The 26,297-nt window shown below is 49.7% G+C and overlaps 1 protein-coding gene across 3 annotated transcripts in view; it reads left to right on the top strand.

Annotated features, from left to right (window-relative positions):
• The window catches only part of Col22a1 (collagen type XXII alpha 1 chain), a 159,317-nt gene that overhangs the window by 44,150 nt on the left and 88,870 nt on the right, over window positions 1-26,297 (top strand). For 2 of the 3 annotated variants that reach the window (XM_090339455.1, XM_090339453.1), the window contains exons 11-21: window positions 1,860-1,913; window positions 2,850-2,903; window positions 3,663-3,716; window positions 4,454-4,498; window positions 9,782-9,835; window positions 11,001-11,045; window positions 13,435-13,479; window positions 13,736-13,765; window positions 14,039-14,092; window positions 16,275-16,328; window positions 24,835-24,888. In XM_090339455.1, coding sequence (XP_090195581.1) covers window positions 1,860-1,913; window positions 2,850-2,903; window positions 3,663-3,716; window positions 4,454-4,498; window positions 9,782-9,835; window positions 11,001-11,045; window positions 13,435-13,479; window positions 13,736-13,765; window positions 14,039-14,092; window positions 16,275-16,328; window positions 24,835-24,888 — 543 coding nt within the window. The remainder of the gene's footprint in view (window positions 1-1,859; window positions 1,914-2,849; window positions 2,904-3,662; window positions 3,717-4,453; window positions 4,499-9,781; window positions 9,836-11,000; window positions 11,046-13,434; window positions 13,480-13,735; window positions 13,766-14,038; window positions 14,093-16,274; window positions 16,329-24,834; window positions 24,889-26,297) is intronic. The other variant, XM_090339454.1, reaches the window with a different exon arrangement.

Raw genomic sequence — 26,297 nt, 5'->3', positions numbered from 1 at the left:
CCTGGTTTTCTTCCACAGTGGATTCCATGACCAGTCTCTGTACTCATCATTTTCCTCGGCAACCTGAGTGCTGATTTCCTCTTTATAAGTGAACTATGGAAAGTGAGAAAGTTTTCTCAAACTGGTCGTACTTTCAGCTGCTTTCAAATTTCTCTGTATCATAAACCTTTCCCTGGACTCAATGAAGTTGCTGATCCTCTGTGGCCAGAGACAGTGCTCTTTATGACCTCACCAGGGGATGAAGCTGGCACACATGGCTGATGTGATAACGAAAGACCTAAAACTGGGTAGTTTACAAACAATAGGAATTTGTTGCTTACAGTTCTGGGAGTGTGTAAGTCTGCCCTGGAAGTGCCAGCAGAGTTGGTATCTGGTGAGGGAGTTCTGCTTCATAGATGTGTGTCGTGATTGTCCCATACTGCAGAAGGGGCTTAGCCTTTTCTATACATGCACTGACTCCAGTTCATACTTTTTTTTTTACCAGTCCTAGGCTTGAGCTCAGGGCCTAAGCACTGTCCTTAGGCTTTCTCAAGGCTAGAGCTCTTCTATGTGAGCCTTAGCACCACTTCCGGCTTTTTTCTATGTATGTGGTACCGAGGAATTGAACCCGGGCCTTTGTGCATGCTAGGCAAGCACTCTACCACTAGGCCAAACTCCTGGCCCAGTTCATACTTTTTGGTGGCACTGGAATTTAAACTCAGAGCCTCACACTTCTAGGTAGGTGCTTACTGTCTAGCCCCAACTAGAGCAATGTTTTGCACCACTTAAACACTTCTCCCAGGTAGAGAGTCATCAAGGGAAGTGTGATAAGGAGAGAACTTGAATCTATAACTTGCTGACTCTTGATATCATTGTCTGTCTACCACTATTCACTTTGTTTCTGGGGCTTCACATCCCAAGAATAACTCTAGAGTAAAAGAATCTTCCATTACCTTTCCTTACAAGCCCACAGGGCTTGTAGAAAGCATTGAAGTCCCCATAGCATCCACAGGGTCCTGTGGCATGGCAGGGGCTGGTCACAGAGTCTTGATTCTCCACGTTGCAGAGGTTCTGCCCCGTCGATAAGCCAGATTCACGTAGCCATTAGAGGCTATGAACCAACAAGGCCAGAACCATCAGAGGTATGAGGAAAGCCCAGGGTTCTGGAACTCTGCAGGAGTTCTCTCTGGCATTGTCTCTGGTTTCTCCCTTTATTAGGCAGCACTGGGTGCCACAGTTCCCTGCTGCCAGTGCCTTTATCCTGGAGGCCCCCTGCCCGCCAGAACCTCCCTTCCTTGTGTTCCACTGCAGGGTCCAGAAGACAGGAGGGTCTGAAGGACCGCCTGTCTTAAGTGGGTACCCAGCATGTTGGGTCAGCCCTGCACTGAGCACCCCGGGCTCTGATTGTGGGGGAGCCCCATCTAGAACATCCCCCCAGAGGAGGCCGTTGTTCCTCTGTGATCCTCCCTTTGGAAACCTTGAGCCTGGGGTAGCAGGTAGTTTGATGCCACACCGTTTGCTTTAGTCAAAGGGGCTGTGCCTGGACCATGGGCCATAGAGCCAAGCCCTCACCAGTGTCACGAGCAGACACTTTGGTCTTCTGCTTGGAACTCGGTTTTTGTCCTTGAGGCTTCAGGGAGCTGCAGCCCAGCTCTCTGTGCGCTCCAGGGTAAGGCAGTGCCTTTTGTGTCCTTGGAATGACCCTGTGTCATGAAGAACTGCAATCCTCCGAGCCTATGTCAGACTTGAAGAGCCCTCGTGGCCAAGGAGCCTGGTCTTCTGGTTGTTCTTGGCACCTCTCCACTGCCACAGTGTCTTGAGAGCCCACCCCAGCACTGGCCTCATCTCTAACCATCTACTACTCTCTCTCTGTCTCCTAGGGTTCCCTGGGCCCACCTGGGCCCCCCGGGAGAGACGGCAGTAAAGGCGTGAGGGTAAGTTCTGTTCAAGGCTCACTGCGGCAGTGGGCCAGAATCTGGAGATGATGCCAGGGCTCTCCAAGGCTTGTGCCCATGCCTGGGCTGTGCCAGGCATTGCAAGGACCCTGATGGTTCTAACGGCACCCGCAGCAGGTGTCGCCCAGGCACCATTGCTGTGTCCTGGAATCTGTCCTTTCCATTTGGTTGATAAGCAGCCCAGAGAAAGAGTCTTGTTATTTAGATACCTCCACTGTGGCCAGGCCTTGATTAGGGAAGGAGTTGGCTAAGGCCCCACTTCTTAGCTAGAGATCCATACACTACTCCTTCGCCCATTTTCCTTTTGTCCTGGTCTTGACACCACCTGCCTCTGGGCTACAGCACACTCTCAGATCCTCAAGCGAGTGATCTCACACAGTAGATTGATCTTTTCTGAGGAAAAGAGTTACTGCCCACCAGGGGAAATTGGTCGGTGTCTGCCCTTCTCTATTCCTTCTCCATTTCACTCAGGTGGAGTGGATCTCAGAGAGGAGACCCACCACCTAAGCCTCCTATGAATCCACAGCTGGCTCAGGACACCTGAGCTCCTGAAGCTCAGGAGAGAAGAGGGAGCTCCATGCATGCTTGGACTCCTGTCTGGCTCCCTGTATGGTGGCAGCAATCTCTCATGAGGGCAGCCATCACAGAAGCTCCCTGATTTCTATGCTTTGTCAGTCTTCCAAATTTAACTTTGTGGACCTGCAGCATGAGGCGGGGATGGAAGCTGAGATAGCTCTGTGTAGTGCAGATTGGCTCCTGTACTTGACTGGGCGGTCAGCGGGGCCAGACTCCAGGGTGCTCACTGTTTCAGGGATGAGTCTGGGCTTCAGGGAGCAGGCATTCTGGGGGATTTCAGCTGCTTTGGTGGGGCCCATGTCCCTCTGTCTATGACCGTGTGCTCGTTTTCATGTGCAGGGGGAGCCAGGAGAACTGGGGGAGCCCGGGCTGCCTGGAGAAGTGGGCATGAAGGTAAGTGTCAGTCGAGCTGTGTTCTGCTCAGGTGTCAGGACACAGAGAGTTCTGGGTGCAAAACCAGACACTTTGAGTGATGACAAAGTGCTGGGGTTTATCTCCGTCTCATGCAACTAGTATCCCCCCATACACATACCTCTGTTGTGCCTACATTCTCATAAAAATGCATCCCTGCTTGCTAATTTATCTTTTTTATTTATCTTTCCCTGCTAGGGAAAGAGTCCACCCATTGCCTTGACTCAAACCACTGTGTTACTTAATATGGGTGGCCTTGCGGTTTAGACAACGTTTTCTCTGTAAATAGCCTTCAAGTTTGCCATTCTGTTTCCTACTAAAATTAGTGAAATGATAAAGCATGCATATGGGTGCATATGTGTGTGTTTCTTCTTATATAAGGCATTTTTTTACATTCGATTATAAAAGTTAGGATATCCTTAGCTGGGGAAATGCACAATTTTTATTTAGCTTTCATTTATTTTTCCAGTCTTGGGACTTGAACTCAGAGCCTGGGCACTCAGAAATGACAGTTTCTGTCCTGGGGATTGTAATGGACTCAGGCTGTGTTTCTGGGTGTGATTGCAGCTTCCTGCAGAACATGCATAAGGCCCCTGGACACAGAAGAGGAAGGGAGGGGTTGAGGATGGCCTACTGTGAGATCCTGCTCAAGTGCCACGAGCACTGAGAGGGTGAAATGCAGTGGATCTTCCCACTATGCCCATGTCCTGAGTAGCTCTTGTTTCTCTCTATCCCTTACAGGGGCCCCATGGACCACCAGGGCTGCCGGGGCCTCCTGGGCCTGTTGGAGCTCCAGTGAGTAAAGGCGCTTCTGTCCCGTTCTGCAGGAATTTAGAGCTGAGCTTTCTAGTTAGATCCGTATGCTTGCTGTTTGATGCATATGGAGATGAAGGAAGTTTTGGTCTCTCCCTTCATATGCCAGAAATTCTTAAATGCTGTGGTGTGAAAGTATCTCCTGTGACCAGGTTTCAAACTACATTCCTGGGTTCACGTTTACTAGGTAACAAAACTGGGCAAAGTCCAGGAGTTTGTAACCGTTGGCCTAAAGAAGCCATTAGTGCCCACCCTCTGGAAGGGCTCAGGAATCTTCTGGATTTCTAGGCCATAACCTTAGTGCCAGACATATGATGGATATTGAGTTTGCAGTGGGTGAAGGGCCCAGCCAAATAGACATATGGTTTATAACGGCCATAGTGCCTTCTGGGTATTAACTCCAGGCTTGATTCTCATTAAGAATATTTTAGTTCAGTTATCACTGAACTAAAGGAGCTGTGGAAATAACCATTTTTCAGTGGTTATTGAGGACCTGGTTAATTCAGGCTGGGAGAACAGTTCCACACAGCTCCCATGAGGTGACCTTCAGGGCCCCGGCAGAAGGAGAAACAGTGGCTTCTGTGAGGTGACGGTAAGGTGGCAGAGTGAGACAATGTCTCTCCCACGCTCTTGTGCATCTGGGCTGGACCCTGCCAGGCAGTTTGTGCACAGGCCCTCATGGGATGAGGACATGTGTCCCAGCGATGTCTTCTTCCCAGGGTCTCCAGGGAGAACGAGGAGAAAGGGGAACTCGAGGAGAAAAGGTATTTACAGTCTTTATCTGTGTGTGTGTGTGTGTGTGTGTGTGTGTGTGTGTGTGTGTGTGAACATGTGTGGGTAGACACATAAACACAGCTGTACCAGAAGGCTGGGGTCTTGTCATTGTTTCCACCCAGGCAGAGTGTAACGAGTGTAGACAGAGCCACAGAGAAACAATTCCCAGATCCTGTTACCCCACAGTGTGAATGGCATGGGGGGTGGGGGGGAGGCTGAGCTCATCTGGCTGGCACCGTGGGTTGCTCTCCCTGCCCTCTGCTGCCTCCCACACAGAGGGTTCTGCCCATCTCCTAATTCTGCCCTCTGCAGCATGTGTCTTGGTGTATTTGGGACATAGTGAAAATGAGTTAGTAACCTAGCCGTAGCTAGTAACACAGCCCTAGCTACTGTTGGCACCCTCTCTGCAGGACTTATAGTCGATTCCATGAATTCTGTGTTCTCTTGGTGGCCCCTCTTTGCAATATTTCCTCCTGACTGTTGTGCAGCTTTTAAAACTCGACGTTAAATAGCTCTATAGCATTCTACTGAGTGAATGAGCTATGATTTATGTGCTCATTCCCGATATTGATCATTTAGGGTCGTTTCCAGGTTTCTCGCTATTAAGCAAATAATGCTTTGTGGACATTTTTAAGCTGATAGCATTATGTATTTGTTTTTCAAATTTAGTGTTATTTCCTTAGGCTGCCTTCCCAGAAGTAAAATTAGCAGTCAGAGAAAATTAACCTGCTCTTGACTGGGAAGATACATGGGCTTAGTGGCTTGCACTCTCTTGTTGTAACCAAACAAAGACCATACTCCTGCCTGTGTAGTTAGGAGCTGCATATTTTTTTCTTTTGAGTTTAAATGTGTTTTCATATCTCTGCTTACCAGTTAGATCTCCCCTCTGTGGGCCTTTGACTCTTTCCTCTCATCTCGTCTGGACTTGAAGGTAGCAGTTGGGCTAATTGAGGATTCAGCACATGGAGAGATGGGTTGAAATGTATTTCAGGTGCTCAAGGAAGCTATGTCTCAAAATGATAGATACTAGCCTTGAGTGAAAGAGCTCAGGGACAGCACCCAGGCCCCGAGTTCAAGCCCCATGACCACCACCAACAACAACAAAGAAAGGGCATGGGACATTGCAGGGATATAAACCCATACAAAGGCCTAGGCAGACTGTGTCCAAACAGGAGACAGCTTGATGTGGAGGGCAGCATACCGCTAGAGCTTAGTAGGCAAAATGTCTTGAGAACCAGAAGTATGGAGCCCCGAGCAGACTGAGGTCGGGGAGATCCCTAGACTGTGGCTTCTCCACTTTTCTATGACCTGGGCAGCTCGATTTCAAGCTGAAGGGCCTCCATGTTTCAGGAGAAATCTAATCCATACACCTTCAGAGTTGTGTTCCTTCTACAACATTGTGTTGAATCAGCCCTTGCATGAGGCACTAGAGATATCTCTAGGAGCTTCTGGAGTCTTGTCATATGACTTCTATCAGTAATGTGGCCTTTTAATGAAAATCCCAGATTAGACAGGCCAGTTCAGGAACCTGCAATGTCCTTATTGTACACTTGGGGAAACTGAGCCCAGAGGCAGGAGTGTGTGTGCCATCTAGTGCTGTGTGGCTGTGACAAGAAGTGCATGTGACAGAACTTCTCGTCTCCAATCTGGCCTTTCCCTTGTGGAACAGGAAGTGTCACCAGAATGTAGAGTGACAGAAAGTTCCCTTCAAGGGGCTCTAGAAATGGAGCCAGAGTCCTTTTCCATGCAAAAGCTATCTTGTGGGAAAGCTCACAAAATGCAGGGCCTGGCGTGGTCCACCGTGGTTCCTCAAGCCTGCACCAAACAGCATCATGGCGACACACAGGTGCCTCTCTGGGGATTCTGCCTCTCTGGTCTGCACAGGCACTGTGACCCTCACAGACTTCCCTCTGAGGTTCAGATTTCCTCAGTGTGGAGAATGCCCATATCCTCACCAACGTAGGGCTCACCGGCGTTTATCTCTTGTGTCAATTGAGACAGGCTGGGCAGTGTGTGAGAGCAGAGACAGAGGCAGAAGGCAGGAAGGCCAAGCCAGTGGAATCTGCAGGCTTGGCCTTGAGGTGACTTCTACCTCCCTCAACCCTGTGCTGGGTGACCTGGGGAAAATCCTGTCTCTTCCCCGTACCTCCTTCACAGCCCCTTGTGTCTGTCAGCTAAACAGCCTGGGCTCAGTGACACTGCAGGTCCCTTTCCTGCTCCTGTATTTCTTTGATGAATGTTTAGGATGCTTTAATTTCTCAGGGGCTTCTCTGATTCCTTACATCAGCAAGAAGGAAGTTTCCATCTTCCCTTGGGATAGGTCCTTCCAGCTGCAGGTCCTTAGCCAGGCAGGGCTGGACCAGTATTCCAGAGAGAGGGAGAGGGAGAGGGAGAGGGAGAGGGAGAACGAGAACCAAGGCCCATCTGTCACTATGGCTGCAGAATGTCCTGGACAGGGAGTTCTCTATAATGGAGGGAGTTCTCGATACTAGAGGGAATTCTGTCTAATGGAGAGTTTTCTCTATAATGGAGGTTGTTCTGTATAATAGAGGGAGCTTTGTCTAACAGAAAGTGTTCTCTATAGCAGAGGGTGTCCTCTATCAGGAGAGAGTTCTCTATAATGGAAGGGGTTCTCTATATTGTAGGTGTTCTGGATAATGGAGAGCGTTCTGTATTGGCAGAGGGAGTTCTGTATTAACAGAGGGAGTTCTCTGTAGGAAGGGAGTTCTCTATAATGGAGGGCCCCTGTATGGTGGAGGCTTCCCTTCCTTTAGGGCGTTTCAGGTATCTGCTCGGAGGCAGGGAGATGCCTGCAGCCTCTGTAGCAATGAGGAGGACCTGGGGCTGAAGTCTTGTGGTCTGTGAGAGGCCTGCTGACCATTGCTAAAGATGGAGTCTCACTGATTTTTGTTTGCCCAAGCTAGCCTGGAGCCACAGTCTCCCCATCTCTGCCTTACAGGTAATTACAAAGATGAGCTTGAGCCCCCCAAATCAGCCAAATCTAGTCTTCACAGCCTGAAGTACATATATGTCATACATTGTGAGATATAAGCAGAGAGAAAGCAGGGGAAGAAAGGTTAGGGTGCTGCTGGATTGGGGGACAATCACTTCCAGACCCAGAAGTGGGGGTGCCAGGGTCTTCCAGGAAGAGCAGGGTTGGGTGTTTTTCCATTAGAATTTCCCCCACACTCCCTCATGTATGCTTACCAGAAACAAAAGAAGGGTGAACTAACTGCACTCGCTGTCTCTAAGCAACCAGAGCCACCGCGGTGGGGCACCAGAAGTGCTGGCTGAGCTCGTAGAGTAACAGCAGAGGAGTGGAATCCACACCTCTCCACCGGCCTCCCCACGGGTGGTGCTGGCCTGACGCTGATGTGGTGGGAAGAGCTGGCCATGGGAAGGGCACCTTCTAGAAAGAGGGTTTGTGGGCTGCGTGAGCAGCAGGCAAAGGGAACCGGGGCTCCCGGGACAGGACGTGCAGGAGAAGGAAATTAGACATGGACAGTCCTGTGGAAGGAGCCTGAGGCGTTGGCTCTGGATCTGCGGGCCACAGGGAGCCAGGGATGTCGGGGGCAGGAGGTGTCACGCCGGAGCTAGAGAGACACTGCCGCAGGGTGGGCAGTGGTGGGGCTCAGGCCCGAGGCAGAGGGTGAGGGGCTACAGCGGGAGTCCATGCAGGACTGGACGGGCCAGATGCTGACTATTAGAACCAGAGGCAAGCGGCTTGTCTGCCCCTCAAAGGTATGGCGGGAGGGCTGTGGAAACCCGCATGGTTGCAGGTTTCTGTCTGCATGAGGGAGGATGAGAAGCAGGCCTCCCATCACCCCCTTAACTGCACAAGTCAGGTGGGGGGGGGGGGGGCTACAGGCTGCCCAAGGAGGGGCTGTCCCTGTGCTCACATGGGGTGAGCCTGCCCTCTGCTGTCAGCCATTCGGAACTGCAGCCAGCCCAGCCCAGCAGGAAGGACTGAAAGCAGGATTTTCCCCTTTGAAGCTGTCTGACTGCAATCTCTGAGGCTTGGTTTCCAGTACATGGCATGAAAAGACGTAAGTGGCTGCAGCATTTTTTCAGTGAGCCGCTGCCCACACCAATACCTGTGCCTCTTCATCTGCATAAGCACCATTTCCCCCTTGATATAAACGATGCGGAAAGCGAAGACCTTAGAGCCTTTGCACTCTAGTTACTTTTGACTCATGTTGTATAAGGGATTTGAACCCAGGGGTTGTGGTATCTGTCAGATGACTAACTAGCAGAGGACAGACCCAGGATCAGAACTCAGGGCTCCTGACTTCCCTCCCCTTCTACCTCCCTTCCCATGTGCTTACTACCCCGCCCAGCCCTTTCCAGCTGGCTTCTCTCTTCCTTCTCTTTCTTCATTTCACATATTTGCTCTTTGCTTTGCTGAGGCTGATACATATATGGCTGGGGCCCCCTGCCATAGGAGGGATTTTAGATGTGCTATCTCTGATGTAGTCATAAGTATCTTTGAGTAAAGATGATTTCTGTTCTCATGAAGCAGAGCAGCAGAATATTCCTAGAAAGGTGAAGGGACTTGCGCATGGTCCCATGTGAGTTGAAGATCTCAAGATGACTGTGAGGGACTACAAATGGATGAATGGATGGATGGATGGATGGATGGATGGATGGATGGGTGGATGGATGGATGGGTGGGTGGATGGGTGGGTAGGTGGATGGGTGGGTGGATGGGTGGGTAGATGGGTGGGTGGACGGATGGATGGATGGGTACTGACGGCTTGTTAGCCAGCAGTCAATAGATACTTAGTTCTCTTCCAGGCACTGCACACATAGGGCATGTTCTTGTTTGCCAGATGAATAGACACTGAGCGAGAGATGCTTATAATTACATTTGTGGCACAAACCTCGCACATCTATTACTTTGACCCCCTACACTGAGCCATGAGACAAGAATGGTGTGGTTTGACTCACAGATGCTATGAAGTTGTTTCTGGGTTACTGATTTTCGAAGAGAAGAACTATGATTCTTTGATCTTCACCTCTGATCCTTGACCTTCCCCTGCCCCACACATGCACACATGCACACATGCACACTTATGCTTAATCTAGGGTTGTACATGCATGTGTATGTACTTGGCTTGCCTGGGTCCAGTGATGCTCGGGGCACAGAAAAGTTGAGTATGCAGACACTCAGCCTTACTGCTGCTTATGCCAGTGACCTGGAAGGGTGTGTCTAATTAGCTGCTGTCTGGAGATGATTTGCCCATGATTCATTTCTTCATTCCTTCCTCCTCCAGGGAGAACGAGGCTTGGATGGATTCCCTGGGAAGCCTGGGGAGACAGGAGAGCAGGTATGTGTTGTAAGACCTGCTGGACAGGGTTTCTCAATCAACAACATTGTCTGGACCTTGATATCAAGGTTTTGTGTGGGCCTTGGCACCCGGGCTCCCTCCTTGCTCAGCTAGAAGCCACAGGAGGCTTGCTGACCATACCCCAACTGTGTGTCCAGGCACTGATGCTGCTGACCTCCAAGCTGGAACAAGCCCAGTTAAACCCACTGTTGGTGAAAGGATGTGACATGTCATTAGCACAAAGACCAGGGCCACTGTGCAGAGGTGGAGGGGATGTGTGTATGTACTGGGGCAGAGACTCCAATCGTGTCCATAGAGTCAGGAGATAGAAACAACTCACACGTACAGCAGCAGGAATCAGCAGGAAGTCTGCACAGACAGAGGGGAAGGCCGTGAAGCCGTGGACATGGGTGAAGGAATGTTCCCCGCACTGCCATGCTATCGTCTGTGAGATGTATAGCTCAGTAGGGAAGACCACGGGATGAGGGCAGTGGACGGCCTCCCCGGAGTTACTTCTGCTTCCATTTAGAGTAAAAGGAAGTGGGAGCCCTGCTAGCTCCTTAGTGCACCTCTGTGTGCGAACACATTCCTGCAAGACCTCCCTCTGCAGCGGGAGCTAGGGCTTGTGCGTCTGCCCCCAGGACCCTGTCACTTCCCTAGGGAACCTGAGCTATGGACAACCCAGTGGGGGGCCCCAGGTCTGCTTACCTCCTGCAGGAGATGCACAGCTTTCCCGCTGGTGACATTGTGAAGCGTGCCTTCTGCCAACTCTCAGTTCTCCTCTGCCAGTCCTGGCCAGTCTTGGCCCTGGAGACCCTGCAATCTCCAGATCTCTTCAGAGTGTTCTCACTGCTCCCTCTCTGCCTTGGGCCCAGGGTGGAGCTGGCTGACTTCTTTCTCTCACCCTGTAGCACTCCCATCCCAAAGCAAAAAAGTTGAGAAGACAGTGTGTGCATCGCAATGCCATCATGATTTGGAAAGGGGTAGAATTCAAGTTAGTTGAGGAAGCACTTCCTAGCAGGAGGCACAGAAAGTCTGGGCCATGGGGAAATTCTGGGCTTCTGGGGGAAACCCATCCACAGCTGTGGGAGCTATAGGTGCTGTGTGTCTCCATGCCAAGCCTCTGAGCACCTGGCACCATCCACCTCAGCTTTCCTTTCCACAGGGAAGCCCTGGGCCTCCTGGTGAGCCAGGACCTCAAGGAGAGAAGGTAAGCAGTGCAAGGGGGCTGCAACCATGTGAGCTGTCACTTGGACACACCAGGCCCTGGGAAGGACCTGGATGTGAGTTCTGGGGACAAAATATACAAAACAGGCCTAGCTGAGTATTGAGAATTCAGCTAGCATGACATTTATGGCTAGTATATTTAAATTGTTTCCCTGCCTCTGAGAGTAAAGTCAGGGAAAAAAACCAAATTATATAATTTCTAGATATATTGAAGCCTTTTCCTGTTTCAAATATATTTTGGACAATAAAAGGCTAGGAGAAGTACAACAACTAATCCTACAAACTCCATTTTTCTGCCTTTTTCTTCTTCCCTCCCTCCGTCTCCTTCCTTCCCCCCCTCCCCTTCTCCTTCTCTCTCCTGTAGAATATTTCACATTCATTTTTTTTTATCAGCATGGGAGTTTTGAAAGTATACTCAATTTTGATAAACAGCATAAAAGCTCCAGGCTCTTATCCTAGTTATCCATTTCAGAGTACCTTCCCACAAGGCTAAATGGAATACATTTATAGCTTAGAATCTCTGTTCTCAAATGAAATGACTGCATGTAAAAGTTTTTTGCAAATTGGGAGGTACTTACAGAGATGTGCATGAAAATAATGACTTGGAAAAAGCTTTGGAGAGGGGGAGGAAGAGGGGAAAGGAGACGTGTAGGGTGGGTTTGGGAGCATGGTAGGGAGAAGGATGAGACTTAGCTGTGGGTGAGACTGAGAGGAGGGTGCTTTGTCCTGGCTCCATCAAGCTCTTGGCTGGCGGGTGGGGGGGGGGGACAGGCTGGGACGCAGGCCTCCATTGGTGCTGCTGCTGTGATGGGTCAGAGCAGTTTCCTCTCAGAGCTGTTCCTGGGTCCAGGTGGAGGTCACTGGGGGACAATCCCATTTTATATAGGTGCCCAAAGTAAAGGTGTTGCCGAGTGTTTACTGCAGCGGAGAAGTATGCATGCTGCAGAAACAGGGAACATGCTACAGAAACAGGGAACCGCAGCACAGGCCCGCACCTCTCCTTCCAGGACTGAGGAGGGGCTTGATGGCACGTGTTCTTCCACTGGCTCACCTGGGCTTTCACTTCCAGTGGAGTCACACCAGGGATGTGGGGAGTTGAGATTCACATGGCTAGAATGTCCTGGTGATGTCAGAGTTTTCATTCATTGCTGCGGACTCTTGACAGGAGCTGTCAAGCCCTGAGGTTCATTCATTTCAAGTCAGTGAGAAGTGGGGAGGCCTGATGCGTCCACTTAGTTGATAACTCTCTCTGCTGTTGTGTGTGTGTGTGCGCGAGTGTGCAGGCGTGCATGTGCATGTGCATGCATGTAGTGATGATGATAATGACGATGATGAGGAGGAGGAGGAGGAGAAGGAGGAGGAGAGGTGGGGGGAGAAGGAAGAGGAGGAGGAGGCCCCAGCCTTCCTGAAATCAGGAGATACACTGAATTATGGTCAGTGTGTGTGTGAGTGTATGCACTGAGGAGGAGGAGGAGGAGTGGGAGTGTGCAGGATGGGTAAGGGCTCTCATATCAGGAGAAGCACTGAATGTTGCTCATTGTGATGTGATCAGCGGCAGTGAAAGGACAAGGTGAAGGATGGTTACCTTATTGGAAAAATTCATTGAGATAATCAAGTAGGCAGTGAGGCGCAGGCGGTTTTATGCCTCTCATCTCATTCTTAGAGAGTAAGCCTCGGATTTTATAGAACTTTTAATAACACACAACCTCTGAGCAAGCCACTGGAACCAGAGAAGCTGTCTGCTGAGGCTCCCTGTCTTCACAGATGAGAGCCCGAGACCCCTCGTATGGGGGAGTCTTGCCCCTGATTCCATGGCTGATTTGATTCTAGATGAAGGTCGCAGGTTCAGTGTATCCATCTAAAGCTGTGCTGCTTTATTGGGCATGAAACTCTGTGTGTGTGTGTGTGTGTATCCGTATCCGTCCATTGCTATGTCACAAAAGATCTTAAACTTGGCACAATGGTCATGCTCACGGGTACAGCTCACTATTCCTTTGGGGCCTGGCATAGTGCCTGCATCATGCAGGTACCCACTGAATACTGGGGGTCAGGGCTGCTCTCAAAGCAAGCACATATTTGTACAAATCCAGGAGGGGGGTCACTGGATCCCAGCCAGATGCACGCGCTGAGCTGAGGGTACCTAAGGAGAAAACTCAACTCCTGACCACCAGAAAGCTGTGAGCTTGGTTCAGAGGTCAGAATCAGATACAGAAGCTTCAAGAATCCTCTAGTGGGAAAAGTCCAGACATAAGTGTGACACAGATGCAGGCACTCCAATGAAGTCCCCTGGGATTAGAAGAACAGGCAAGGTCGTCAGGGGCTTGGAGGTGGCGGCGTGGGCCTGATTGAAAGTACTTGCTGCTTCTTTACAGGGGGAGGCTGGACCCGCAGGTCCTCCTGGTGTGCCAGGCTCTGTGGTGAGTCACCGGGGAGGGAGGGCCCTCTGATGGGATTGGGCTATTGGAAGGAACTTTCCCACTAAGCATAAAGCTAATGGCAGGAGCGGGGGCCAGAAAGCTTTCAATACTGAAAAACAAGATGGGATCAAATCAGATAAAAGCCTGAAACTGCTGAGTCCCAGCATGCCGGGTGAATGTCCTTAATGGAGCCGAGAGCAGGTGACGGCTGCTGAGGACACAGCAATGCCTTCGCTAACAGCTGTTCATCCCACAGATGCAGAGGGAGGGCCTGAAGGGAGAGCAGGTAAGGAGACACAGGACACCACCGCAGGGCGGTGGAAGTGGGAGGGCCACACTCAGGAGTCAGACGCACGGTTCAGGGGTGAATGCAGTTGGCTGTGCACCAGGACAGCAGATGCCTTGCCTGTGTCACTGAGTGCCTGTGTCACCGAGTGCCTGTTAGGACTGGGGCAGTATACTCCAGTCAAGGGAGGGTGATGTGCAGTGGTGGCCCAGTGGGGGAGGGGGGCATTAGGGGAAGGGTCATGACTAATGTGCATTCTGCTTGCATTTCCAGGGAGCTCCGGGACCAAGAGGTCCTCCTGGTCTACCCGGGCCACCAGGAGCACCGGTAAGCCATCGCTCTCCATCTCAGGGTGTGCTCAGTTAGAATTTCCCAGGTCTGAAAAATAATAGTACTTTCCACCGATGTGCACATCTCAGAAACCTGAAACAACCCCCAAATCACCCAGCCAGGAAATCAAACCCAGCTATCCTGACACTCTTCACTGGTTGTGCAGTGGTCCAGGGTACCAGATACCAAAGTCTTTTAAACACCACAGCCACCATCCTGGTGGGCCCCCCCAGAGCTGTCCGAGGTCCTGAAGATTTCCTCCAGACCAGATGCCCCTGACAGGGAGAGTCAATACAATACATGGTACTAAATGGGACTAAACGAAACGTGTGGTTGGTGAAATTCCCTCAGGCAGAGTTCAGGAAGCAACCAGTGCAGCTCAAGACTTTGATCAAAGGAGGATCATAGTGGAAGATCTAAGACAGACCCAAGATCCTTCAAGTCAGGACCAACTCCTCCACATCCAGTATCTCTTGCACAAATAAGAATACAAGAAATGCATGTAAAGGGATGCCTCCAGTTGGGCCTCGAGTGGGAACAATGAAACAGCCTGATTGAAGCGAGAGCTTCTAAAGATCACTGTAGCCCTGGAAAGCACTAAAGATAAGGAACCAAACCAGCGTTTGGCTTCCTGTGGATGTTTACCCACAAAGTGGATTTATGTGATGTTTCCCAATGTCTCTAATCCTCATTTGATTCATCTTGATCTTCTTACCTCAACATGCCATAAAGGTTAAATAAACAAATGTACAAAGCAGAGCTTATGAAGGCTTATTACAACCAGCGTTGCTGTCAGTGGTTGTTTCTAAGGGGCCTGAGGTCAGGACCTACCATAGAGCAGTTACTTCCTAAATATCCATTGAACTGGACCAAAATGAGAAGCTGGCTTCAGTGACTTCTGTTGAGAATGGAAAATTCTCAGTTTATGTTCAGCAAACCCATAGAGAGGAAAAACATATCCTGTACTCTAAATGGAAGCTGTGTGCAGCATTCTGCCTCTAAACACTCCCAACTTTTATCCTTTCTCCAAGATTAAATAGGCCCTGGTATTTGTTTTTTATTAGTGTCTGGCTAAGTGGCCTGTAAGTCTAGCTGAGTAAATTTATGCTGTTCATTTCTTGCTGCTTAATCCAGACTGAATGCTCTACGGTCTTCTCTTCCCCACACGCCCTGAGTTCAGCGGAGCTAGCCTTCCTAGGGAGCAATAGCCATGGAATTAATTTTTGCGGTCTGTACATTGCTGAGCCCATTTACACAGCAGCATTATAGGTAAAGAAGTTGGGTGTAAATACGGCTTGGTCAGCAAATACTTATGCAAAGTTTGGCTGTAGGAGCAGTTAGGGTGATATTGCTGTTTATTTCAGACGAAGAGATTGAAGTGTAGAGCAGGCTGTGATTCGCTCAGAAGCAGTGATGGAGCCAAAGCTTGAGCAGGGGTTCTTGGCTGTGCACTTAGCTTACCTGTTTATTCTAGAAGCTTATGGTGCTTGGTTATGACTTTAGTGCCCACACTTCTTGTGGTCTTCTCAAGTGCTCGGGGGCCAGGTCCATTGTTTTTTACCTAAGATAAAAGGTGACTGACAAAAGACTTACCTGACAGAATCAGATGCCTTGTCTGAGGTGCCGAGCAGCGTATGAGGGCGTGGGATCTGAGTGAGGGTAGTGTGACACCCCACCGAAGTTCCTTACCTGCACAGGGAACTCGGTTCTTTCCTAGACCATTTCATTCCCTTGCCCCTTGAACAGCATTGGTGCCTGAGAGTCAGAAGACTATCTTGAAGTAGTTGTACAAATGAGTTTTATCATTCAGCAACGCTGAACTTAGTTCTTTCTGAGCCAGTAAGCTCAGGGAAAAGGACTCTTGGCTAAGAACCCAACGCTTGTGTTCTAGTTGTATGCTTTATACAGTCCATTATAATAAGATCAACTGTTCACTGTGCTTATCACTAAAGTTCATGTGGCATTGCCTACATCTTCCTTGCTAACCATACCAATTAGGCTGAAGAAATCTCCCTATTTTTTATGTACATTGGAAATAATTTGTTGTCATTTTTCTCCTGACCTTACAAATTCACCATAGGATACAAAATTTCCCTATCCACTGACAGTTATAACCCATGTTTTAAACCCCTCATTGACTACTCACCCTCTTTCTCTCCTCTCCTTCCCCCTTTTAAAGGGTCTGATTGGTCCAGAAGGCAAAGATGGAACCCCTGGCTTGCAAGGTCTCCGAGTAAGTAAACCGTCTTCCCTTTCCAATGTGCAATGTACCTACATTAGATTACATTGTATAACAGTCAAGAGGTGGCCAACCTCAGCACCTGATGGTAATGCTGCCATCAGAGGACGGGTGGCGCCATCTCATTGTTCTGTTTGAGAAGCTGCCATGTATCCTGTCCTGGTTTGGATTTGGCAACATGGAGATGAGTTTATGAGTCTAGTATACCGTGATAGACATCTTTGGGTAATCAAAGCGCCTGATAGAGCGTAGCCCAGTGCTGGAGAGCTCCACACACACAGGCGTTTTCAAGACAGGACCAGCTTCTCTACATCCAGTGTCTCTTGCACAAATAAGACAGCAGCGGCAAGTCACCTGGTCAACCTGGCTTTGTCTTCTTGTGAAAGTGGGAAGGTGTGGCCCTGGGGGAGTTGCTTGGAGGAAGGATGCCCAGATATGGCTCTCATTCTCTGCAGGCTCACATACAGCTTTCAGGGGAACCCACACATGATGATGAGTTTTTATGTGGCTCTGTCTCTGCTCTACATTTGGGCAGCTGCGAGTATTTTCATGATATGGTGTTAGAATGTAAGGGGAGGTGTTTCTCTAAAGATGACCACACATCCCTTATCAACATTTCTATTTATTTTACTCTTATTAGAAGGTGAAGGAACAGCTTGCTTGCCTGGCCAGCACTTCTTGGTTGTGTGTGATTTTCTGGAATCTTCTGGGGTTTGTGTTTCCATGGATGACTGCTTCCCTTTCCAAAAGCACCTGTTACTGCTGAAAGAAAAGCCAAGCACAGATGCTGTGGGGACCTTGCCCGGCCAAGCTTAACTCGGGCCAGGGGCTTGGGGAACTGGGCAGATACACAAGTTCTGTATGTTGGAAGAAAAGCACCAGAGTCCTCAGGGAAGCAGGGCGGGGCAGGGAAGGCAGGGCTGCATGAAGATGGGACTGGGGAGGGATGTGGTACTTCGGGAGATCTAGCTGTGTGTCAGGGCTCACAACAGATGAAGGTCACAGACACAGGTCATGCTCCAAGACCCCTGTGAGGGTCTCCCCTGGGGGTCTCCCTGGAGGAATGTCCATTTTCCTCTCTCTACATCCTTGTGTCCTATATCAGTAAAGCACCTTTGATGTGCAGACAATCTGCTAAATTCCTTGGAGTTGTCTAGAAAGATGAATGACTCTACTTCCAAGAACTCAAGGTCAGCTAAGGAGCTTGATTCTCAAACACAGCTAACCCAAAGGCCTCTATGGTAGAGGCATCGAGAGAGAGAGACAGAGAGAGAAAGAGAGAGAGACAGACAGAGAGAGAGAGAGACAAAGAGAGAGAGAGACAAAGAGAGAGACAGAGGTGGAGGGGAAGAGAGGGATGGAATCTGCTGAGTCCCAAGAGAGAAAGGACTGGAGACACAGGTGTAGGTCCTGCCTGGGTGGCCTTGCCCTTTGAAGATGGTCAAGTGGACACAGGAAGTGGCTCAGGAGAGGATTTCCTACCTCTGTGCCCTGATCACCTCCCATCCCCCAGCAGCGCTTCTCCTCCAGTCTAGGAGCACATAAGTATAAGTACTCTAGGCATGTCTTCCTGTTCAGACTAACAGTCCTGCACTTAAAACACTCTGCCAATCCGGTGTCCTATTTCTTTTGCATATCACTTCCTCTTTGTTGTTGATTATCTGCCTGCCCTTCTCTCCCGTTCCTTTCCTTCTGTAAGATCAAATGTTTCTTCAGTGTTAACTTGTTCCAGGTACTGTCTTAGCTCAGTTAGAAAGGCAATCCAGTTCCTCAAGGCTGTGGATACTCAGCAGGCAGGAGAGAGACTTCAACGTGAGCTGCAGGAATGCCTCATCCACTGATAGCCCAGGAGTGGCCTCTGGGGAGGGGAGCTGGTCTTGCTGAGAGCCGTGGGAAGGGCACACCAGGCAGAAGAAAAAGTTGGACCTATGGTCCTGGGACTGGAGCTGGAGCTGGAGCTGGATAAGAGACCTGTGTGGTAGAGCCAGCCAGGAGTGAAGCAGATAGGGATGCAGGCAGAGGAAACAGAAGCCATTTATGTCAGACCATGTGGATTATTATAAAGGCTATGGCTTTTACTGTGAGGGAATGGGAGGGGGCTACTGTATGTTTTCAATGTTTTGTTTGGTTTGTTGTTGGTTTTTTTTTTTGGTCAGTCATGGGACTTGAACTCTGGGTCTGGACGTTGTCTCTGAGCTCTTCAGCTCAAGGCTACTGCTCTACTCCTTGAGCCACAGCGCCACTTCTGGTTTTCTGGTAATTATTTAGAGATAAGAGGCCCATAGACTTCTTAGTGCCTAGGATAGCTTTGAACCGAGATCCTCAGATCTCAGCCTCCTGAGTAGCTAGGATGACAGGCGTGAGCCACCGCGCCTGGCTCAATGTGTTTTATTATAATAAAAACGCATCAGTTGAACACATACCCACATAGTCCATATCCACTTGCCAGGTCATTGAAAAACATGCTTCATTTTTATCCAGAGTCACTTCTCCCACCATTTTAAGTACTGACACCATTAGCTAATGTCACCTCATTTTGTTTTCTAAGTATTTCAGTACATCATCTTCAATAGCTAAAGGATTTCAAGAGAAACAAAACTGTAATACCATTATCCCACCTAAATCTGTGAAAGTGGCTTGAAGTTTCATCAAATATTTATCTCTGGGTTCAGCTTGTTCCCATCTCATCTGTTTCTGGCTGCTGTTTGCTCACTGCAGAGGTCTGGGTATGCAGTGGTGCCTGGTTTGCATTCTGAGCACATCCATTTGGTGGCTGGGTTGAGGACAGATTCCAGAGAAAAGGGAGACAGAAGCTGCAGGCCGATTACATAATCAAGGTGGAATCTCAGGTCAAGAACAGGGACTAGATGTTGCAGAGGGTCTTGAGTGATGATTGTAGTCCATGTAACGTGTGGCAGGGAGGAGGGGAGACAAGAAAGAGGCAGAAGTCAAATCCTGAAAGATCCAGCAGCTAGCAGGGTGATGCTTGAATTACAAGGTGGGTGATGAAGGTGTTGTTTGGTGTTTACTGCAATGGGAAGAGAGTTGGACGGGGATAGGATAATGTCAAGGCCTGGAAACAAGTAGCTTCCTGTCCCTCATGCTCCACCCATAAGTCAAGGAAACCCCAGACAGAATGACTACTTCAGAAATTACATCTCTGCCGCCCTTGCCACCACCTGTCATTTCCTCTTCCTCAGTTTGAATGGACAAATCCCTCAGAAGAGCCCTTGAGCATCGAGGCATGCCGTGAGGCATGCCATCAGCAGACAGTAGCAAGATGCACAAATCTGTGGGTGGAGATGCAGAGCTGAAATACCGGGCAGGAGGAAGAACCTGGACCCTCTACTTTAGAGATTAGTGACAGACAGACCGTACAATTAGTTGTAAGGAAAATCCATCCATTTTGTACAAAGCTGATACTTTTCCACAGTGCAACAGGGAAAGGGGAGCCTTGGGAGTTGAGGGCATGCCACATTTCCCAGGACACTGCATGGATGGAAGGCACGTCACCCTCATGTTCTGCTGCTGCTCTGGCTAAGGCAGTCAGGAGCAAGCAGGAAGCTCATCAGATAGCTGACAAGCCCAGCTGCCCCTGAGTCTGGAAGATTCCAGTAGAAGAGCCAGGCTAGGCCAAAGCCACTGTAGAACCTGAATGTTCCAGAGTTCTCAGAAACTGACTCTCGCCATCCCCCCCCCAAAAAAATTTTGCCATTTTCATTATTCATTCCCAAATAGCTGTCACTCACGTCTACCTTCACCCTCTGCTGAGAACTTACTTGATATTTTTCTTACTTAGTGATTCATTTGTTTTTCTCCATTAGAATTTAATATTGTAAGAGTGGAGTTTTTTTTTCCTTCTGTTTTTAGGGTCACAGTTCTGAGAAGAGTACTTCATACCCAGAAAATGTACAAGCTTTATTTACACATACATTACTTAACTACACCTGGGCACTGGTGGCTCACGCCTGTTGTCTGAGCTCCTCAGGAGGCGAGGTCTGAGGATCGAAGTTTGAAGAAGTCCATGAGACTCTTATCTTCAGTTAACCAACAAAAAGCTGACGTGAATCTGTGGCTCCAGTGGCAGAACACCACTAGCCTTGGGTGGAAAAGCTCAAGGATAGTGCCTGTTAGGGACAGCCTGGGTTGTATTGGTTTTAGTCTTCCACATCTAGGGCCTTTCCTGGCTCCAGCAGTGGGTAACAATGCTGTTTGGATCACAGATTGCTATTAGGTCTGTTCTAGGGCAGGAAGCCTGGGTTTCTGTCAGGACCCCTAGGTTTCCCTTCAGCACCTGGTTCCAGCTTCGAATACTCAGGTTTGACATTCAGAAGCCTGTAGAGGAGGAAAGACTATAGGATGTATATTGAAATGATCTATTAATGACCCTGAGCCCTGACCATGGCTGTATGAACTCATCCTGGCTGCGAAGGTTTTGCTGTTCTGGCCTCCTAGCTTCCCTTCTCTCCACGGGTAGACAGTCAGCCTTGAAACAGCACTCATGCTTGGCGTCCTGGCATTGAAACTGGCTTGGAAATCTGCCCTTAGGAATAAATTGCAAGCACTTTAAATTTCTGGGTAGCAATTTAAAAGTGAAGGAAAGAAAAATGACAGCAAACAGACCTGCTGTTATTGAAAAGGCTCTTTATTACAGTAGAACTTGTCCTTGCTGGCCCTTCATGGATCCCACAATCAGTTATACTTGGAAAATGAAGAAACTGTGCAGTTGCTGCTCCATCTACAGCTCCAGTTATGCCACCACTGAAACATTATAGGCCCAACACCTCTACTACCACCATTCCTACCTTTGCCATCCATCACTATAAATTACCACCACTCTTACCACCTATACCCACCCACTACCACTGCCAGTAGTGGTATCATGCCTACCATTGCCACCACCTGTACCCGCACTATAATCATCACTGTCATCAGAGCCATCATCACCACCACTGCCGTCCTCAATACCACCACTCCTACCACCACCGTCACCATCTCATTATCATTGCTAGAATCACCACCATCATCACTACCACCATTACAACCACTGTCACCATCACCACAACCATCATCACCACAACCATCATCACCACAACCACCATCACCACCACCATCACCACCATCACCACAATTGCCATCACCATCACCACCACCACCATTACCACCATCACCACCACCACTACCATCACCACCACCATCACCCTCACCACCACCACCCTCATTACCACCACCACCACCACCATCACCACCACCACCACTATCATCACCACAACCACCGCCATCACCAAAAACCATCATCACCATCACCACCACCACCACCATCCTCCACCCCAAATGCAGTTTGTTGCCACTTCTTTCCTGTTTTTTTTCTGTCTTTGTTAGGGGCTTCATGGAAGAAATGGTTCTAATGCAGGAGGGCAGGCTGTGATTCTGACAGGCTGGAATAGGGAGTGGGGAGTGTTACAAGTAGATAAAACTCTGTGAGCAAAAATCTCAAAGGCCAGAAGTCTTAAGAAGTGTTTTGGCTGGGTGAAGAAGCTCAGAAGATGGGAGGATTCTACTGGATAAAGTATAAAGAAGATAGTCGGAATCACAGGGCCAGGCCACGTCCAAAGGAAACAGTCGGAGTCACCTTTGGGATAAGGAGGAGGCTCTGAATGTTTTAAAGTAGAAGGAGGTTGACCAGGCCCTTCACACCTTAGGGAGGGTGATGAGTTGTCCAGGCTGGCCCAGCAGAGTCTCCAGGGTGAGGCTGGGACAGAAGGAGGGCCGACTCTCGTGAGTGCAAGGCACTAGATGGCTCGGAGTGCTGTGGTGTAGGAGATATGCACACAGACGCTGGAGCTGGCTTGAGTGTTTTCTGGGTGATGCTCTTTCCTGGATGATGCAGAAACACAGTGCCTTTTCGAGGAGAGAAACTTGCCTCATGCCACTACATTGACCCTAGATTTCTGGCTCTTTGATTTTCCTCTAGCCTCTTGCTACTGTCTTGGGCAGTTTGTGTCTGTCAATGGTCGCTTTGCATTGCTGTCTTTCCCTCCTGCCCCCTTCTCCCAGCCTGTGGCTCTGTTCCTTCAGATTTGATATTGGATGGCCAACCTCTCTCAACTCCAGGCCCCGGACATATGTCCGTGTGTCATCCATCCTTTCAGTGTTAGCGACATAAGACCTTGCCTGTGTGAAAGAGAGCTGCCGAGACCCCCACTGCCTCCCCTGTGGAGGGGTAGGCCCTGCCCGACCCCCCATCCTTCTGTCCTGCTGTGGGCTTCTCACTGTCCTGCCCAGTCGTCAGCCCGAGTCTTCCTAGATCTTCCATACACTCACCCAGTGTCCCCAGCTTTGTTTTAACCTTTCATGGAGGCAGGCTGCCAGCTTGGCTTCTGAATTCTGATGATTATTTACCAGATCCCAGGGACCTGCGGGAGAAAACGGTTTATTCATCTTGCGAATAACCATCTGTTCTCTGTGGAATAAGCAAGGGCAACCGAAGAGGTATCTGTCTAGATAGAAGATTAGAGGTGGCTGCTTTCCACTTCTTCAGGAAGCTGAGCTGTGGCTCTGGGCTCTCTTATGATCTGCTCTGTCAGAGAGAAGCTGAGACCAAGGCCTTGCAGGTGTGGCTAGCTTCTGACGCTACCCATGGACCATGACCTGATAGGTGTCAAGAAACTCATTTTAGCTTGGGCTAAAATGCCCTAGAGTCCAAAACAGGGCTTAGATCCTAGTGCTTCTAAATCAGGCAGACTCACCCTTCCTCTGTGAGCTCCTCAGTCACAAAGCTGGTTCTTCTGTTCCTGCCTAATGCTCTCCTCCAAGCTCTACTGCTATTGTTCCAGTGATACACTGATTGCCACGTCACAGTCTGTTCTACTCTTACATCCCACTAATGTGTACTGAGTGTCTGCCACATCACAGGAATTGCTGTGGGCCCACAGGCTGGAGTATCACACGGAGCCCGAGCCAGGCCCTGCTTGCAGGTGGATTGGCTCCTGGTCGCATCAGTGAGGCAGTACATAGACATGAGTGTCCACAGGGTGTCTGTGGTGACGCAAACTGAGGTGAAAGGACACCATGGACAGAGGGAAAGCTGCTTGGATGAGACTGGTTGTGCAGCTATTCTGATGAGAGGGCACTGGGCAGGGACCCACCCCATAGAATTGTGGGATCCATTGTGGAAACCAACATTCCTGATGGAAAGAAAAGTCAATGGAAAAATCTTGAGGTTGGGTTATTTTTCCAAGCTAAAAGGAGGCCAGTGCTCAGAGGACATGACAAGAGCGAGTGGCAGGAATGGGTTCACATTGAGCCGGTTGAGGGGCCTTTGAAGTTTTACTCTGCGTGAACTGGAAAGTCCTGTAGTGTTTGTGGCAGAGTGTTTATGGTGGGTTTTATTGTTTTTTTTTTTTTTGCCAGTCCTGGGCTTGAGCTCAGGGCCTGAGCACTGTCCTTGGACTTTCTCAAGGCTAGAGCTCTACCACTTGAGCCTCAGCATCACTTCCGGCTTTTTTCTATGGATGTGGTACCAAGGAATTGAACCTGGGTCTTCATGCATGCTAGGCAAGCACTTTAACCACTAGGCCAAACTCCCGACCCTGTTTGTGGTATTTTAATAAAACCATGCCGGCAGCATTGAGTGTAAGGCTTGCAGGCCAAGAGTGATGGGAATGGTGGGAGCCTTTGCAGGGCGGGGGTCCAGCACCCAGTGGCAGTGGGTTGGCCATCAAAATTGTGCTGAACATTGAGGTGTGATTTCCTTCAGCTCTGCTCCATCCTTTTTGATGCCTCTGGTGCCAGTACACAGTGGAACAGGGTGACAGTTCCAATCCTGGACCAGGAGAGAGGGAGGACAGAAAGAAGAGAAAGAAGAAAGAAGGAAGGAGGGGAAAAAGCAGGGGTAGAGGAAGGAAGGAAAGGATCCCTGCATAGTCACAACCTGGGGAGAGGGGGGTGGGGAGCCATGTACCACAGCATAGACTCTAAATGCAGAAGGGGGAGTACCTACTACTCTCACTCTCGTGGTCCTGCGTGGGGGGATGTCTCCATACACCTCTTACTTTCTTGCCGTGGACACTATTGGGCTGGGCAAGGCAGTTGGGAAACTCTCCCTATGTTGTGAAGATGAAAGAAAAGGGGAGAGGGGAGGAGAGGGAAGAAGGAAGCGGGAGAGAGGGAGGGAGAGGAGGTAGGAGCTTCTGACAGGGTCAGGAGTGTCTGGCAGGTAAGGGCAGGGACTAGGAGGAGATGTTGCTCATGTACTGCTCTGTGCCTTTGAGTGACTTCAAATAGTAAATTCACAGAGCAGGGGCACCAAGCCAGCTTCCCAACAGGGAAGCCTGAGCCCTCTTCCCGACCCTTCCAGGCTGCTCTTTCCCACGATCGGGGTTCACAGGGTCTTGGAGCGTGAACATGGGGTTTTCTATAACACACACTGTTAAATGAATTCTGAGCAGTGTCCACCTGCCTGCCTGCCTGTTAATTCTGCTGCTTCTTCTGCCCTCAGGGGAAGAAAGGTGACTTGGGCCCACCCGGGAGCCCCGGAGCTGTGGGGCTGCAGGTAACTACTGTCTTCAGATCCACTGCTTTCTCTGATCCTGGCGGGAACCAGCAGAGGGAATTTGATTGCCATGTCATTTATGCCACCATCTTCATGCACCTTCCAAATTCTATTCAACTTGTGCAAATGCTCTCCAGGTGGAACTGGGTGTAATAAGGAACAATTGTTTGCTATTAATGATAATTAGGCTAATTGGGTATTTATGCATCATCATTGTGACTACTAATCACATTTGATAGCTGTTCAGTCACTGTAGAGGGAACCAAATTGCTGCTCATTAATAATAATTGGACGGATTGGTGAATTACATGTAGAGTCATAACTTACTTGCTTTTATTATTACTAACGTTTTGTTAACATTTAGGATCTACTGGTTAATTTGCCATTCTCATTCATAATTTGATGAGTTGTTTATTGGGGATTTTTTTTTTGGTCAATGATTAAAAGAAATTAAGTTCAGTGAAGTGTTCTGGGGTTCTGGGCTCTCTTGAATAGCTGCCCGAATCCACACGTAATGAGGTGCAGCTGGGAAGTTTCAGGGTGAGATGTGTCCAGGCCCAGAGATAGCACAAGGCCATTCTGGAGTTCACCCAGCTCTGTCGAAACCAATCTCTTGTTGGTTCTCTGTTGCTGTGGCTCAAGGTACTCATCCCTCATCCCAGGACTCTTGGCAAATGTACCCCTTCCCATGCACTCAGATGTTCCTTCCCCTCGGGCTGTCCAGTACTGTCCAAGAACCCGGACCTCGGGTAGATGTGATGGAGAGAGCTTGTTCTTGGGGTCTGCATGTCCTTGAGAGTCGACTCATATGTTCTTCCTGGAGGCCCCAGTTTCCTCAGCTCTGATGTCGTATTGACCATGAGCGCACACTGGGGGAAGCCGCCGCCCCTGGTTCTGTGCCGTGGATCATTGCGCTGTCTTCCTGGGTGACCACAGGGTGTGGAGTTCCCACTCCATGGACCGCCAAGAGGGCCTGGGGACTTTCCCTGTGGGATGGAAGTAGCAGGCAGGGCTTCCATTTTCCCCTTGAGGGCTCTAATGCATGCCTGAGCTGAAGCCAGTGCTGTAAGATGCACCGAGACAGAGACAGGTGCTCACTGGTGATCCCCACACATGACCTACACCCAGACACACAGACGAGGCCCTAGGGCCCTGCCAAGAAAGCCTGTCTGGAATACTGGGCAGAGCAGTATTGGGAAGCAGTGACTGGGAAGCATGGCTGTCTCCCACATGGACATTCAGGATTTGGCTCCTCCAGGTCCCCCCAGACCCTGCCCTGCAGCTCCTCCCCAGTGGAGTCTGTGAGAGAGCTGAGGCGCAAGGTGTCCAGTAACAGGGCGTCCAGAGGCAAGGTGGCTGGTCAGTGCCACTTTTCTCTGCCTCCCTGCATTGCTCTGCCTTCAGAAGAC

This window comes from Megascapheus bottae, chromosome 9 (assembly GCF_031878675.1).
Source record: "Megascapheus bottae isolate mThoBot1 chromosome 9, mThoBot2.hap1, whole genome shotgun sequence".
NCBI classification, from domain to species: domain Eukaryota; kingdom Metazoa; phylum Chordata; class Mammalia; order Rodentia; family Geomyidae; genus Megascapheus; species Megascapheus bottae.
Note: the sequence above shows the minus strand (reverse complement) of the source record. Positions and strands in the feature narration are given on the sequence as shown.